At 43.7% G+C, this 13,281-nt stretch overlaps 1 protein-coding gene across 5 annotated transcripts in view; it reads left to right on the top strand.

Annotated features, from left to right (window-relative positions):
- SP100 (SP100 nuclear antigen) overlaps positions 1–13,281 on the top strand; it is a 91,633-nt gene that overhangs the window by 34,606 nt on the left and 43,746 nt on the right. For 2 of the 5 annotated variants that reach the window (XM_061148538.1, XM_061148536.1), the window contains exons 4-10: positions 631–714; positions 2,173–2,223; positions 2,492–2,563; positions 6,464–6,613; positions 7,132–7,215; positions 9,290–9,436; positions 10,138–10,221. In XM_061148538.1, coding sequence (XP_061004521.1) covers positions 631–714; positions 2,173–2,223; positions 2,492–2,563; positions 6,464–6,613; positions 7,132–7,215; positions 9,290–9,436; positions 10,138–10,221 — 672 coding nt within the window. The remainder of the gene's footprint in view (positions 1–630; positions 715–2,172; positions 2,224–2,491; positions 2,564–6,463; positions 6,614–7,131; positions 7,216–9,289; positions 9,437–10,137; positions 10,222–13,281) is intronic. The other 3 variants (XM_061148537.1, XM_061148539.1, XM_061148540.1) reach the window with 3 other exon arrangements.

Raw genomic sequence — 13,281 nt, 5'->3', positions numbered from 1 at the left:
CACAATAGGCAATCCCTGCATGCAGCTTCAGAGTGTCCTTTTTTGTGGGATCTGGACCACTCTGGGAGCTCCGACTAGCAACTCCAGCACGCCCCGCCCCCACCCCCTCTGGTTTGTCTCTTTGGAAACTGAGCATCCTCCCCAACACAATTAAGCCTAAACCTCCTCTTATCTAGAGCCCTCTTTAAAGCCTTTGGGCTTTCTCTTTTACACACACACACACACACACACACACTTCTCTAGGATCCTAGTTGTGCTCCAGAAGAAATGTGTTTCTTTCTTACGTTTTGAACAGTGCAGTTAACACATTTCACTTCTCTTATTTATCTTGACATGTATTGTCCGCATGGTGTGACATTTATTGTACATGACTGACAGCCTTAGGATGTTCCCAGGACTCCTTTGTCCTTATGTTTGAGTGGCTCATTTCTGTGCAGGGAACATAACTGCTCCCTTGCTGGGAGTTTCTCTTTTCTGTCCAAGGATGATGGGGGAGCTTTACCATGAAGGTTGGGATCCACTGGGCTCTGAGTGACCTGAGAGCTGAAAATACCTAAACGTGCAATTCTGAGATGAGGTTTCTGGTCTCTGGTGGAGATCTCTAATTGTGTTTTCTCTCCCTCTCTTCAGCAATCCAAGAGAAACTTAGTTATGAAGAGATTGATGGAGAAGAGAGGGAGGAGAGGCCTGCCATCCGACTGAGCCTTGAGCAAGGTGATTGAGATCAGGAACAAACCAATTCTCCCTTGCTAAGAGGAAAAGGAGAAGGGGAGGGGGAGGCCCGAGTCCTGAGAAAAGATTGAGAATCAGGGAAGAAACAATGAAGGACCACAGAGAAGGCAGGCAGGGGTGTTTGTATGAGCATCTAACCAGAGGCTAAGTCCTCGAGGAGTGGCTATGACAAGAGGCTGTTGCCCCAAATACCAAGTCAAAGGAAGAGGAACCCAGGGTGTCAGTAACCAGATTAAAGAGAATGACTGCCGGGAAGTCATTGTGATTTAGAAAGAATCTTATAGGAGAAGATCAATGTGAAGGTGTGATGGGCTAATCATTATGGGCCCAAGGTCAATTTCAAAGTGAAGGCCGTTGATGATGGCAGAAGAAAGGACTGATTTAAATGTGGGGGAGGTTGTTCAAGAGCAGGAATATTCAAGGAGAAAGGCAGTCATAGGGATTCAGTGATGAGGAATGGTAGAGATACGGAGGAGATGTGGGTATTTAAGAGAGAGGGGAGAAGAAAAAGAAGAAATGAAAGGAGAAAGGGGTCAAGGACACAACAATAACAAGCAAGTTAAGAACAGCTCATTTGATTGAATGGTTCTTCTGGCAGTTGTGGGTGTAGTGCCTTTGGATGGTATTATCACTTATGTGCCCATTTTGCAGATAAGAAAGCTGAAATCTAGAGAGACCATGTATGTAGTTGGCCTGGGACCAAATGAGCAAGGATGGAACCAGGCATTCTGAACCCAGAGCCTGTGTTTTCAACCCTGGATACTCCCTGGTAGCCTAATGGGACAGACAGAACCCTGAAACAAAAGGAGGGAAATATACAAAGAGGAAAGTGAAGTGAAAGTCACTCAGTCATGTCCAACTCTTTGCGACTCCATGGACTGTAGCCCACCAGGCTCCTCTATCCATGGGATTTCCCAAGCAAGAATACTGGAGTGGGTTGCCATTCTGGAGAAAGTGGAGGAGAATCAGACGTTGAATCCTCAGGGAGAGGCTAACAAGACAGATTATACAGACCTGTACAGGGAGGGAATGGATGAAGAGGGGGTGGGAACTTTGCAGGAAGTGAGGTAAGGTCACCAGTCAGGGCCCCTCTAGGGACCAAGGCCGGTTCACCACAGCTGGGAAGTCAAGATAAGCCATCGCTAGGTACTGAATGACTGGTGGAGATCATGCAGTGAGATGGCCTGGCCAAAGCCCTCTCAGCCAAGAGTGCCCCTGACCTGCCTTCCACTCAAGGATTTGGGGTCTGGCTGCAAGAGTTGGATGAGATCCACCAGGCCCAGATGGTCTCTGTATTGTTGTCTACTGGGGGTCTCAAGCTTCTTATTTATTTAAAAAAAAAAAAAAAGAAAGAAAGAAAGAAAAGAAAAAGGGAATTAGGGGAGGGTGGCACAGCCCCTACTTCAATTTATGAAATAAATTTTTAATTTTTCCCCCTAGGAACTTCTGGAGGCCTGACTTGGTCTGGTGGAGAATCCTCATCTTATGATGGTCTGTTGCTGGCTCTGTTCTGTGATGCTTTGCCGCTTATGTCCCCTTCTAGGCTGTGCTGGGGGTGGAGCAGCTGCTTCTTTGTATCAGAAATTTGTCAGTCTTTGCATCTGCAGTTTCTCCAAGGGTCAGTACCCTGAGTTGCTGGGAAGGTCGCTGCTTCCGGGCTCCTTAAATGCACTTGCTGCCAGTCCCCAAAGATTCTGGGCCTGTTTGTTTCGCCCCAGCAGCTGACTTCACCGTTTTCTGTTCTGTTTCGTTTGATCAGGCAGTGACCTTGGGGCTTCGATGTCATGTCTGGCAGAGGCCAGTGCTACAACCAGAGTGGTGGAAGAAGCAGGTGATGGGCATTCCTCGGGGCAGGGGGCGATGGGGGGGAGTCCTCCCATAACTTCAATTAACCCCTAACACTCTTAATGATGTTATTATTTAAATGTTATTGCTCAGCTTTCTCATCTGTAATATAGGGATATTACAGGTAGATTGTCATGAGGCTATGAAATGGAACAAGGATGGGAATGCATTTAACAGTCACTAGATATTCATTGGGCTTCCCTGGTGGCTTAGCAGAACTGTTTACAATAGCTAGGACGTGGAAACGACCTAGATGTCCATCGGCAGATGAGTGGATAAGGAAGTTGTGGTACAAATACACAATGAAATATTGCTCAGCTACAAAAAAGAACACGTTTGAGTCAGTTTCAATGAGTTGAATGAAACTGGAGCCTATTATACAGAGTGAAGTAAGCCAGAAAGAGAAACACCAATACAGTATATTAACGCATATATATGGAATTTAGAAAGAGGGTAACGTCGACCAACATGCAAGACAACAAAAGAGACACAGATGTAAAGAACAGACTTTTGGACTATGGGGGAGAAGGCGAGGGTGGGACGTATGAGAGAATAGCATTGAAACATGTATATTACCATATGTAAAATAGATGACCAGTGCAAGTTCGATGATGAAGCAGGGCACTCAAAGCTGGTGGTCTAAGACAACCCAAGGGATGGGGTGGGGAGGAAGGTGGGAGGGGTTTCGGGATGGTGGGACACATGTACACCCATGGTTGATTCATGTCGATGTATGGCAAAAACCATCACAATATTGTAAAGTAATTAGCCTCCAATTAAAGTTAATAAATTAATTTTTTTAAAAAGGAATCTGCCTTCAATGCTGGAGACCCAGGTTCAGTCCCTGGGTCAGGAAGATCCTCTGGAGAAGGGAATGACTACCCACTCCAGTATTCTTGCCTGGTAAATCCCGTGGACAGAGAAGCCTGGCAGGCTACAGTCCATTGGGTTGCAAAAGAATAGGACATACCTTAGCAGCTAAACAACAACAAGGTATTCAGTACATGTTTGTTCCCTGAATAAAAAGTACTGGTACAAAAAATATACTGTTAATTGAAAACATTGATCATAACGATTTGATTTTTTTGATGATGGTATCCCATATATTGATGCAGCCAGTAGTTTATTTAATCTGCCCCCAAACCTGAAAATGTGTATATATTACCCCTGTTTTTCAGACGAAAAAGAATCAGCATAGAGAATTCGATTATTTGTACAAGTTCACCCAACTGAAAATCAGGATTGAGCGCTGCTGTGAGCAGTGTTACAGCAGGAATTCAGGGGCCCATAGCCTGGCTTCAGCTTCTACAAGATCTTGGGGGTAGTGACTAGCCCTCTTTGTTCCTCAGTTTCATCATCTGTAAAATGGACATGATAATAGCACCTATTTCAGCAGGTGATGGATTTTAAATAAGTTATGTCATATAAGGCATTCACAGTCGTGTCTGGAGCTGTATCGGTGTTCCATGCATTTGTTGTTATTACTACCTTTAATCATCATCTTTATTTGTCTCTGGTGCCAGAGTCCAAGCTTTTAACTGTTACATTCATGGTACACTTCGAGATTTTTTTCTCTCATAAGTGTTCATTGGATTTACTGATTCCCCAGGCTGGGAAAGTAGTGAGAAAAGCAATGCCACCTTCTGGCCCAGGAAGATAAATTGAAAGTCGTAGTTTTCCCTGCTTACAACACACTAGTCTATAACAAATTTTAAGTCTTTATTCCATGACTCACCTTAGTAAATAAGGAACATAGAAGAGTCTCGGGGAACTACCTATATGAAAGGCTCTTACTATGTAGCTTCCCTTAGGGATGTATTATTTTAAAAAGAATGTTCTAAATTAGTAATATGCTTTTATAAAAGAAGAACTTTCAAAGTGATTTTTGAAAGCACAATAATACTTTTTTGCTACTTTAGTTTTTTTTTTAATTGAAGGATATTTGCTTTACAGAATTTTGTGGTTTTCTGTCAAATATCAACAAGAATCAGCCATAGGTACACCCATGTCCCCTCCCTCCTAAACCTCCCACCCATCTCCCTCCCCATCCCACTCTTGTAGATTGTCACAGAGCCAGCCCATTCTAGTTCCCTGAGTCATACAACAAATTCCCATTGGCTATCTATTTTATATACGGTATTGTAAGTTTCCATTTTACTCTCTCCTTACATCTTATCCTTTCCCTCCTCCCCACTCCATGTCCATATGTCTGTTTCTCCCTTGCTGCCCTGAAAATTAATTCATCAGTACAATCTTTCTAGATTCCATATATATGTGTCAGTGTACAATATTTATATTTCTCTTTCTGACTTACCTCACTCTGTATAATAGGCTCTAGGTTCACCCACCTCGTTAGAACTGATGCAAATGCATTCCTTTTTTATGGCTGAGTAATATTCCATTGTAAATATGTACCACAGCTTCCTTGTCCATTCATCTGTAGATGGACATCTAGGATGCTTCCATGTTCTAGCTATTATAAATAATGACACAACGAACATTGGGATACATGTGTCTTTTTCAATTCTGGTTTCCTCAGGGTATATGCCTAGGAGTGGGACTGCTGGGTCATATGATGGCTTCATTCCTAGATTTTTCAGGAATCTCCATACCATCTCCCATAGTGGCTGTATCAATTTACATTCCCACCAGCAATGCAGGAGGGTTCCCTTTTCTCCACATCCTCTCCAGCATTTATTGTTTGTAGACATTTTGATGATGGCCATTCTGACTGGTGTGAGGTGGTATCCGATTGTAGTTTCAATTTGCATTTTTAAAATAATGAACAATGTTGATCATATTTTCATATGTTTGTTAACCATTTGTATGTCTCCTTTGGAAAAATGTCTGTTTAGGTCTTATTCCCACTTTTTGATTGTTTTTTTTTTTTTCTGGTATTGAGTTGTATGACCTGCTTGTATATTTTGGAAATTAATTCTTTGTCAGTTATTTCCTTTGCTATTATTTTCTCCCATTCTTGTTTACAGTTTCCTTTGCTGAAAAACACAGCAATACTTTCAACAAATCACATTTATTCAAAAAGTTAATAGTTGAAAATACATATGGATGAATACATATTAGCCATGCATCTGCTAGTACAGCTGATGGAAACTGGAAAGGATAAGCGGATGGAATTGTGACAAGTAATGAGCAGAAGAGAAAGGATTCAGTGTGTGTGTGTGTGTAGGGTGTGGCAGGAGGAAGCAATGAAGTTCTCTGAAATTCACAGCGTGGGTCTGGGGGCAACCTTGCCAGGAAATGAAATCCCAGAGCATCTTGATGGTGGGGAGCAAGGAATATAAAGAGAGAAACTTCAACCTAGGACCCAAATGATACACAGCAGTAAATGTGTCTGAGCGTCTGACCCGACAAGGTGGGCTCACATGCCCAGGTGAGAGGAGCGCTGTGTCTCCTTCCCGCCCCCCACCCCAAGGGGAGGCTCCCAGGCCTGAGGATGTGGCACAAAACAGGCACCAGGACCCACATTTCATACTAGAACTTTGGGAAATAATTTTAAATCATGCTGCATGTAAATTACTTTGTTCAGAAAAATAACACTAAGAGAGAAAAATCCAAACTGCAGTGAAAAATATGTCTATGTGTTCATACATTATTGAGGCTGGAGGGAACAGAGTGGGAGGGGTTGATGGAATCAGTGAGGACCAGAGATGGTTGCCATGGAGGAAGGGTGTGTGTGCTGGTCCTGGGTGGTCTGTGGTCGTCACATTCTTCCACTTGGTCTTCTCCACTCTTCCATCAGCTGTGTAACCAATCCCTGGATTAAATTCCCTCTGCTTTAAAAGCTTAGAGTGATTTGTATCTTCCTGTTGGATTCTGCTGGATGTTGGAGGAAAATAAAATATTTATAAATCAAACTGTGGTTTAGGTACAGCCTCCCCTGAAAATAGACTCTCAGATCACCTCAGTGAAACAGAAGAGATAAATGCAAACAGGAACGATACACCCAGCAACCAGAACGATGCACTGGAAAGCCAACAAGCAAATGAACAATGTGACCAAGAATCTGAACCATCAGGTAAGGCTGGCTGGCTTTGCCTGGGGAGCAGAGATGCTCGCCATGGGGGAAGGGTATGTCCAGGACATGCTGGTCCTGGGTGGTTTGCCCAGGGATTCAGTCCTTACCCTCTTGAAGGGGTCAAGAGGTCCTGACTGGTGACAGAGAATGAATTCATGTGCCACTCAAGGAAACATCTATTAACAAAGAAAGGGGAAATTACATAGCCACTGAGGGTAGGAACATGCCCTGATATGTTGATGGGAAAGACCTGGAGGAAGAAAGTGAGAGAAGAAAAACTAAGAAGGTGAAGTGTCCCAGACCCACAGAGGAAGAGAAACAGAAACAAGAGTCAGGGAGAGGTTGGCCCCAGAATCAATGAAGCGCAGCACTTTCATGGGGTGAAGGTGGCAATAAATGCAGACAGGCTCAAAGTAGACACATAAGAAGGAAAGAGAAGCTGGGGAAGATGCAAGAAAATGGAAATAGGACAAAGCAAAACTCTGTTGGATGTCAGCTGTGGTCTTTTTTATCTTCAGAGTTCTGTGAAGCAGCACCTATCCAATCAAATAATGCACATGCTGGGGAGGAGACACCCAACCCATTGCCTTCTAGCGAAGAAAGTAATTATTACTTACCTTACCTATTTTCTTTCTTTTTTTAACTTTTATTTTACCCTTTTTTTTTTTAATGGCCATGTTACATGCTTGTGAGATCTTAGTTTCCTCGACAAGGATTGAGCCCATGTCCCCTGCATTGGAAATGCAGTCTTAACCATTGAACTGCCAGGGAAGTGTCATATCTTACCAATTTTCTAATTAACATCTTTGTTTTTCTAAGAGCTTAAAAGTTTTCCTTTGCATGGCCAAAAAAAAAAAAAAAAAAATCTGTTGGACGTCTCAATTCAGAGGCTGTATCTATAACTATCTATTACTATATAAGTAACTAACAATCACAAAACTGAGCAGATTAAACCAATCATGGTTTTACATCTCACTTCCATCAATTCTAACTTTAAAATATTTCCAGCTTGTCCAATCATTCTCCATTCTTTGCCAAGCCTGTGATAAGTTGCTTCAGTCATGTCTGACTCTGTGCTACCCCGGTGGACTGTAGCCCGCCAGACTTCTCTGTCCCTGGGATTTCCCAGGCAAGAATACTGGAGGGTGGCCATGCCCTCCTCCAGGGGATCTTCCTGACGCAGGGATTGAACCAGTGTCTTTTACAAGTCTCCTGCATTGGCAGGCGAGTTCTTTACCACTAGGCTTGCTATAATCCACATCCTGTCACTTCTCACGTCAAATAGAAGAACAGTCTCCTGCTCATTTCTTCCCTCCTGTCTCACTTCCTTCAGATTCACTCTCTGCATTTTGGCTCAGTAGACCTTTCCAAAATGCAGACCAGTTCGTATGGTTTTCCTGTTTAAAGTCCAATACCATCCCTGGGTTGGGAAGATCCCCTAGGGGAAGGCATGGCAACCTACCCCAGTATTCTTGCCTGGGAAATCCCATGGACAGAGGACCCTGGCGGGCTACAGTCCATGGGATTGCAAAGAGTCAGACATGACTTAGCACTCATGCACGCACCTTCCTGTGGCCCTCGGCATGAAATCAAAGCTGCAAGTATGGAGTACTGACACATACCTACCAGCTGTGTATTTCCCCATCATACTACATTCCCATCACACCAAACTCCTTTTAGTTACTTAAATTTGACAAGCTCTCTCAACCATCCCTGCCTTTTCATATGCTTTTGGAAAACAGTTTTGTATAATCTTCCAAAGTAGAAAATACAGGTAGCCTATGACTTAGCATTACACTCTTCAACAAGTCAACAGAAATGTATATTATCACAACACACACAAAAGAATGTTTATCATAGCATTATTTGTCGTAGTCTAAAACTTGAGCCAGTACAAATGGAGACTTTCTAGTTTTATTTGTCAATGGATAATTTCTGTAATGGAATGTTATACAACAGTGAGAAAATATATTTAACTGGATACAGATGACTATTGCACACATAATGTTGATAAAAGAAGCTAAATCCGTATCCGCCCTGCCCCCGAAAGAATAGACAGAACAAAAGTGACTGATTCCACTTAAGAGTGTTAGTCACTCAGTCATGTCGGACTCTTTGCAACCACCTGGACTGTAGCCCACCAGGTTCCTCTCTCCAAGGGATTTCCCAGGCAAGAATACTGGCATGGGCTGTTATTCCCTTCTCCAGGGGACCTTCCTGACCCAGGGATCGAACCCAGACTCCTGCATTGCAGGCAGATTCTTTACCCTCTGAGCCACTAGGAAAGCTCTGATTCCACTTAGAGTTGAGAAGGGCATGAAGGAAGGGACAGAGTTGAGCAGAAAAAAGGAGAAGGGTGGGGTGGAACCTCTCTCTGCAGTTAGATCACAGGAAGAAGACTTCCCTGGTGGCTCAGAGGTTAAAGCGTCTGCCCGTAATGCAGGAGTCCCGAGTTCGATCCCTGGGTCGGGAAAATCCCCTGAAGAAGGAAATGGCAACCCACTCCAGTATTCTTGTCTGGAGAATCCCATGGAGGGAGGAGCCTGGTAGGCTACAGTCCACGGGGTCGCAAAGAGTCGGACACGACTGAGCAACTTCACTTTCACTTTCAACGCTAGTGAGCTCCTTTTTTGGGGAGACAAATTAAAAGCTTTCATTCGTTAAAATTTGATCCAGGAGCAAAGCCATCCAACCATGGACTACAAATCAATTCCTGTTCTGTCCGTCTAGTGGATATAAAGAAGGAAAAGCCATTTTTTGACTCAGAAGTTCAACTGCAAGCCCAAGCAAGGACTAACTATAAGCAGGTGTCTGACATAATAGGTAAGGCTGACAGAGAGAAAATGGAGCAGGGATCAAGGGAACCAGGCAAGAGGCTGGGGCGTCAGGGTCCAGCCAGCCAGTCCAGGTGGCCTTGGGCAGAGGAAGGAAGGGCAGGGAACCAGCATCTTGTGCTGTGAGTTTAGCGGAAGAGGTTCCCCAGGGACCAGAGAAGTATCAGAAGATGGGTTATAAGTATTGATGCCCAGGAGACTTTCCAAAGTAAGAGAGGAAAGTATGAGAAAGAAAGAAAAGGGGGGAAAAAATAGAGAGCCAAGATATTCAAGAGAGTAGATGGAAAAGAAACACATAAAGACAAAGCGAGGTATCAAGCGATACCGTTCCTGGAAAGAGAGGCATAAGTAAGAGGAAGGGGCCAAGAGGAAAGTGAAGAAGTAAAACGAGAATGAAAGAAAGAGGTAGAATGGAGTAGAGGGTCAGAGGTAGGTCTAGGGTTGGGGTGAGGGGTAGCAGGAGGGTGGGGGAGGGGAGTGTGGGCAGGATGGGCAGAGCCGCCCTCTGTGTGTGAGCGTCGTCACCTTCCATGCAGGACTGGGAGCAGCCTGCAGCTCACCCACATTCAAGCACAGACCACGTGCCTTGAATTAACTTAGCTTCTAGTTCTCCCCGCTGCTCTCATTCTGGGGTTTCCTGCTGCGTGGGCTCCACCCTGAGATCCTAAGGGGGTTTGTTCCTCTGTGCAGTGATCAGCAGTGAGGACTCTGCAGAATCCAGTGATGGAGATGAGTTCCCAGAACCCTCCACATCAACACCAGGAAGGATAACTGGTAAGGAAGGGGGAGAGCAAGGCCAGGGCTGCAGGAATCTGCAGGAGCGCTACTGTTTCTGGAGCATCTTACTCGGAGTCCTTTCTGAACCACGGACCCAGTTTTTCTTGGAATCGTATCCTCTGAATTTTACTGTTATGGGAAATGCAGGATGATATGAAATCTCTATCTGAGGATGAGGTCTATTATCTGATGGTTGTTGCCGTTTAGTTGCTCAGTCGTATCCAACACTTTTGCGATTCCAAGGACTTTAGTCCATCAGGCTCTTCTGTCCATGGGATTTCCCAGGCAAGAATACTGGAATGGGTTGCTATTTCCTTCTCCACTATTAACTGATGGGTCCCATTAATTAATACATGTTTTCTATTTTATTATATAATAGAAATAGATTAACAAAGTAATGAGTGTGTTTAAAACTACTACCTGCTATGTCTATAAAACGTTAGATTTTTTTCAATAATTTTATGTATTTATTATTTCTGGCTGTGCTGGGTCTTCATTGCTGCCTTGGCTTTTCTCTAGTTCTAGTGATGGTCCTTGGGCTTCTCTCATTGCAGTGGCTTCTCTTGTTGGGGAGCACAGGCTCTAGGACGTGTGGGCTTCAGTAATTGTGGCACATGGGCTCAGAAATTAGGGCTCCTCTCTAGCACAGGCTCAGCAACTGTAGCACATGGGCTCAGTTCCTCTGCTGCATTTGGGATCTTTCTGGATCAGGGATTGAACCCGAGTCTCCTGTTTGGCAGATGGATTCTTTACCACTGAGCTACCAGGGAAGCCCCAAAATGTTAGATTTATATGGTGACTTCTACCAAGAACAGAAAGTTAAATATGGTTGGCAATGCACGGGTTAAGCGCACCAACTCTCAGTGCAATCGAAAATCTGCTTATAACTTATAGTTAGCCTCCATATACACAGGTCCACATCCATGCATTGCTGTTCAGATACTCCGTCGTGTCCGACTCTTTGTGACCCCATGGACTGCAGTGCACCAGGCTTCCCTGTCCATCCCCAACTCCCAGAGCTTGCTCAAACTCATGTCCATCGAGTCAGTGGTGATTCCATCCAACCATCTCATCCTCTGTCGGCCCCTTCTCCTCCTGTCTTCAATCTTTCCCAGCATCAGGGTCTTTTCTAATGAGTCGGCTCTTCACATCAGGTGGCCAAAGTAGTCGAGTTTCAGTTTCTGCATCCATGAATTCCACCAACAGTGGATTGTCTAGTGATGTAGTGTTTTCTACAGGAAAAAAAAAAATCTGAGTCTCATCTGGACCTTTGTAGCTCAAATCCATATTGTTCAAATGTGAACTGTATTCCTTTATTGGAAAGTCATATTATTATCTGGAGAAGGAAATGGCAACCCACTCCAGTATTCTTGCCTTGAAAATCCCATGGGCAGAGGAACCTGGTAGTCCATGGTGTCACTAAGTGTCGGACATGACTGAGTGACTTCACTTTCACTTTCATATTATTATCTGATCACAAACTTGAATCGTGTCACAAGATAACTCATCTAGCTATCTACTGTTACCAGAAATAAAGACTTCAGATAAGGTATTCTGAAACCCAAAGTGTTTTTGACAATTCTTCAGCAAGTCATGGCATATAAAGTGATTTTTCAAAGGACTTTTGCAAACAATCTTACAACCTTAAAGGGTAAGCAGGATGGACATTGCTATCATTGTTTCTAGATGAAAAAATACAATCACATAAATGTTTCAAGGTCTCTAATAAGTCTCATGAGAGATGAAAGGGAATAACAAAGCTGGCATTCTGGATTCTGCATTATCTCCTTTGTAAAATTGGAACTCAAAATTATCTAAATGTTGTTTCCTCAGTCCTGGCGGCAGCCAGAGTGGCCATAAGATCTGTATTTCTGTAGTGTACAAATTGGTGATTTTTTCCTCCCTTTCTACTTTCTAGACCCAGACAATATTAGAAACATACCTATTTATAGAAACACACTAGAAAAAGTCCTAAAAAGAAGCAAAAATATTCCTTGATCTTGATGCTACAAAAGAGTAATATTTTTAAAAAAAACATTCAATCTACTTACTCACTAGATTTATCAAGTATATGTTAGTTGCTCAGTTGTGTCCAACTCTGTGCGACTCCATGGACTGTAGCACGCCAGGCTCCTCTGTCCATGGAATTCTCTAGGCAGGAATCCTGGAGTGGGTTGCCATTCCCTTCTCCAGGGAATCTTCCCAACCCAGGGATCGAACCTGTGTCTCCCACATTGCAGGCAGAGTCTTTACCATCTGAGCCACCAGGGAAGCCCCAAGTAAAATATAAATTTGCTTCAGTTTTTGGGAAGTCCCCCTTCTACTTTCATCTTAGTTGAGTAGGTAAAAGGCTCTAAAAGGTAGTTCCCAAACATATCTATGGTTCAGACACATGAGAAGATTATTTTCCAGGCTTGCAAATAGTTCAAGGGCACCAGGTTGGCAGGGGGTGGGAGGAGGTGGGAAGAGGAGCCTCAGTCTTGAACAGGTTTCCAAGGTACCCTATGTGAGAAACACCAGATGAATGACATGTGAAAAAGACAATAGAAGGGGTCAGAAGTAGAAGACAGAGAAGGGTAGGATGGTTAAGTTTCAAGTAGAGCAAAGTCTCCCCTTGCATTTGAATTGTCTCTGTTCTGGAGATAGGGGATGGAGCATCACTAACCTAAATGGGAGGTGACTTAGATGTACAAGCCACACTTTCCTTGGCTTTGCAAGACTTTCTGAGTTTTCTTATTAGGGAATTTCCTGCCCAGTGGGTTCCTTGGTCACACCCCAGACTCCTCAAGAAGTTCCTTTGTGCAGAAGCCAATAACCTTGAGTCTTTAGCATCAAGTGAGGGAGGAGAGACCCAAGAAGCCATCGTCTTTCCATCCCAGATGGCTCAAGTAGGAAGATCAGGATTGCAGCCCTGGACCACAAATATCCAGAGTCTAAATCCAGAGTTCTGTTTTCCTGATGAATCTTATTCTGATCATTCTCCATATGCCTTGATTTAATTACTTCTAGGATATCACTTTCCACATATAACTTCTCTGGCCATGTTGGGAAATGGAA

The sequence above is a fragment of the Dama dama genome, chromosome 8, assembly GCF_033118175.1.
Source record: "Dama dama isolate Ldn47 chromosome 8, ASM3311817v1, whole genome shotgun sequence".
NCBI classification, from domain to species: domain Eukaryota; kingdom Metazoa; phylum Chordata; class Mammalia; order Artiodactyla; family Cervidae; genus Dama; species Dama dama.
This window is presented reverse-complemented; position numbering and strand designations above follow the sequence as displayed.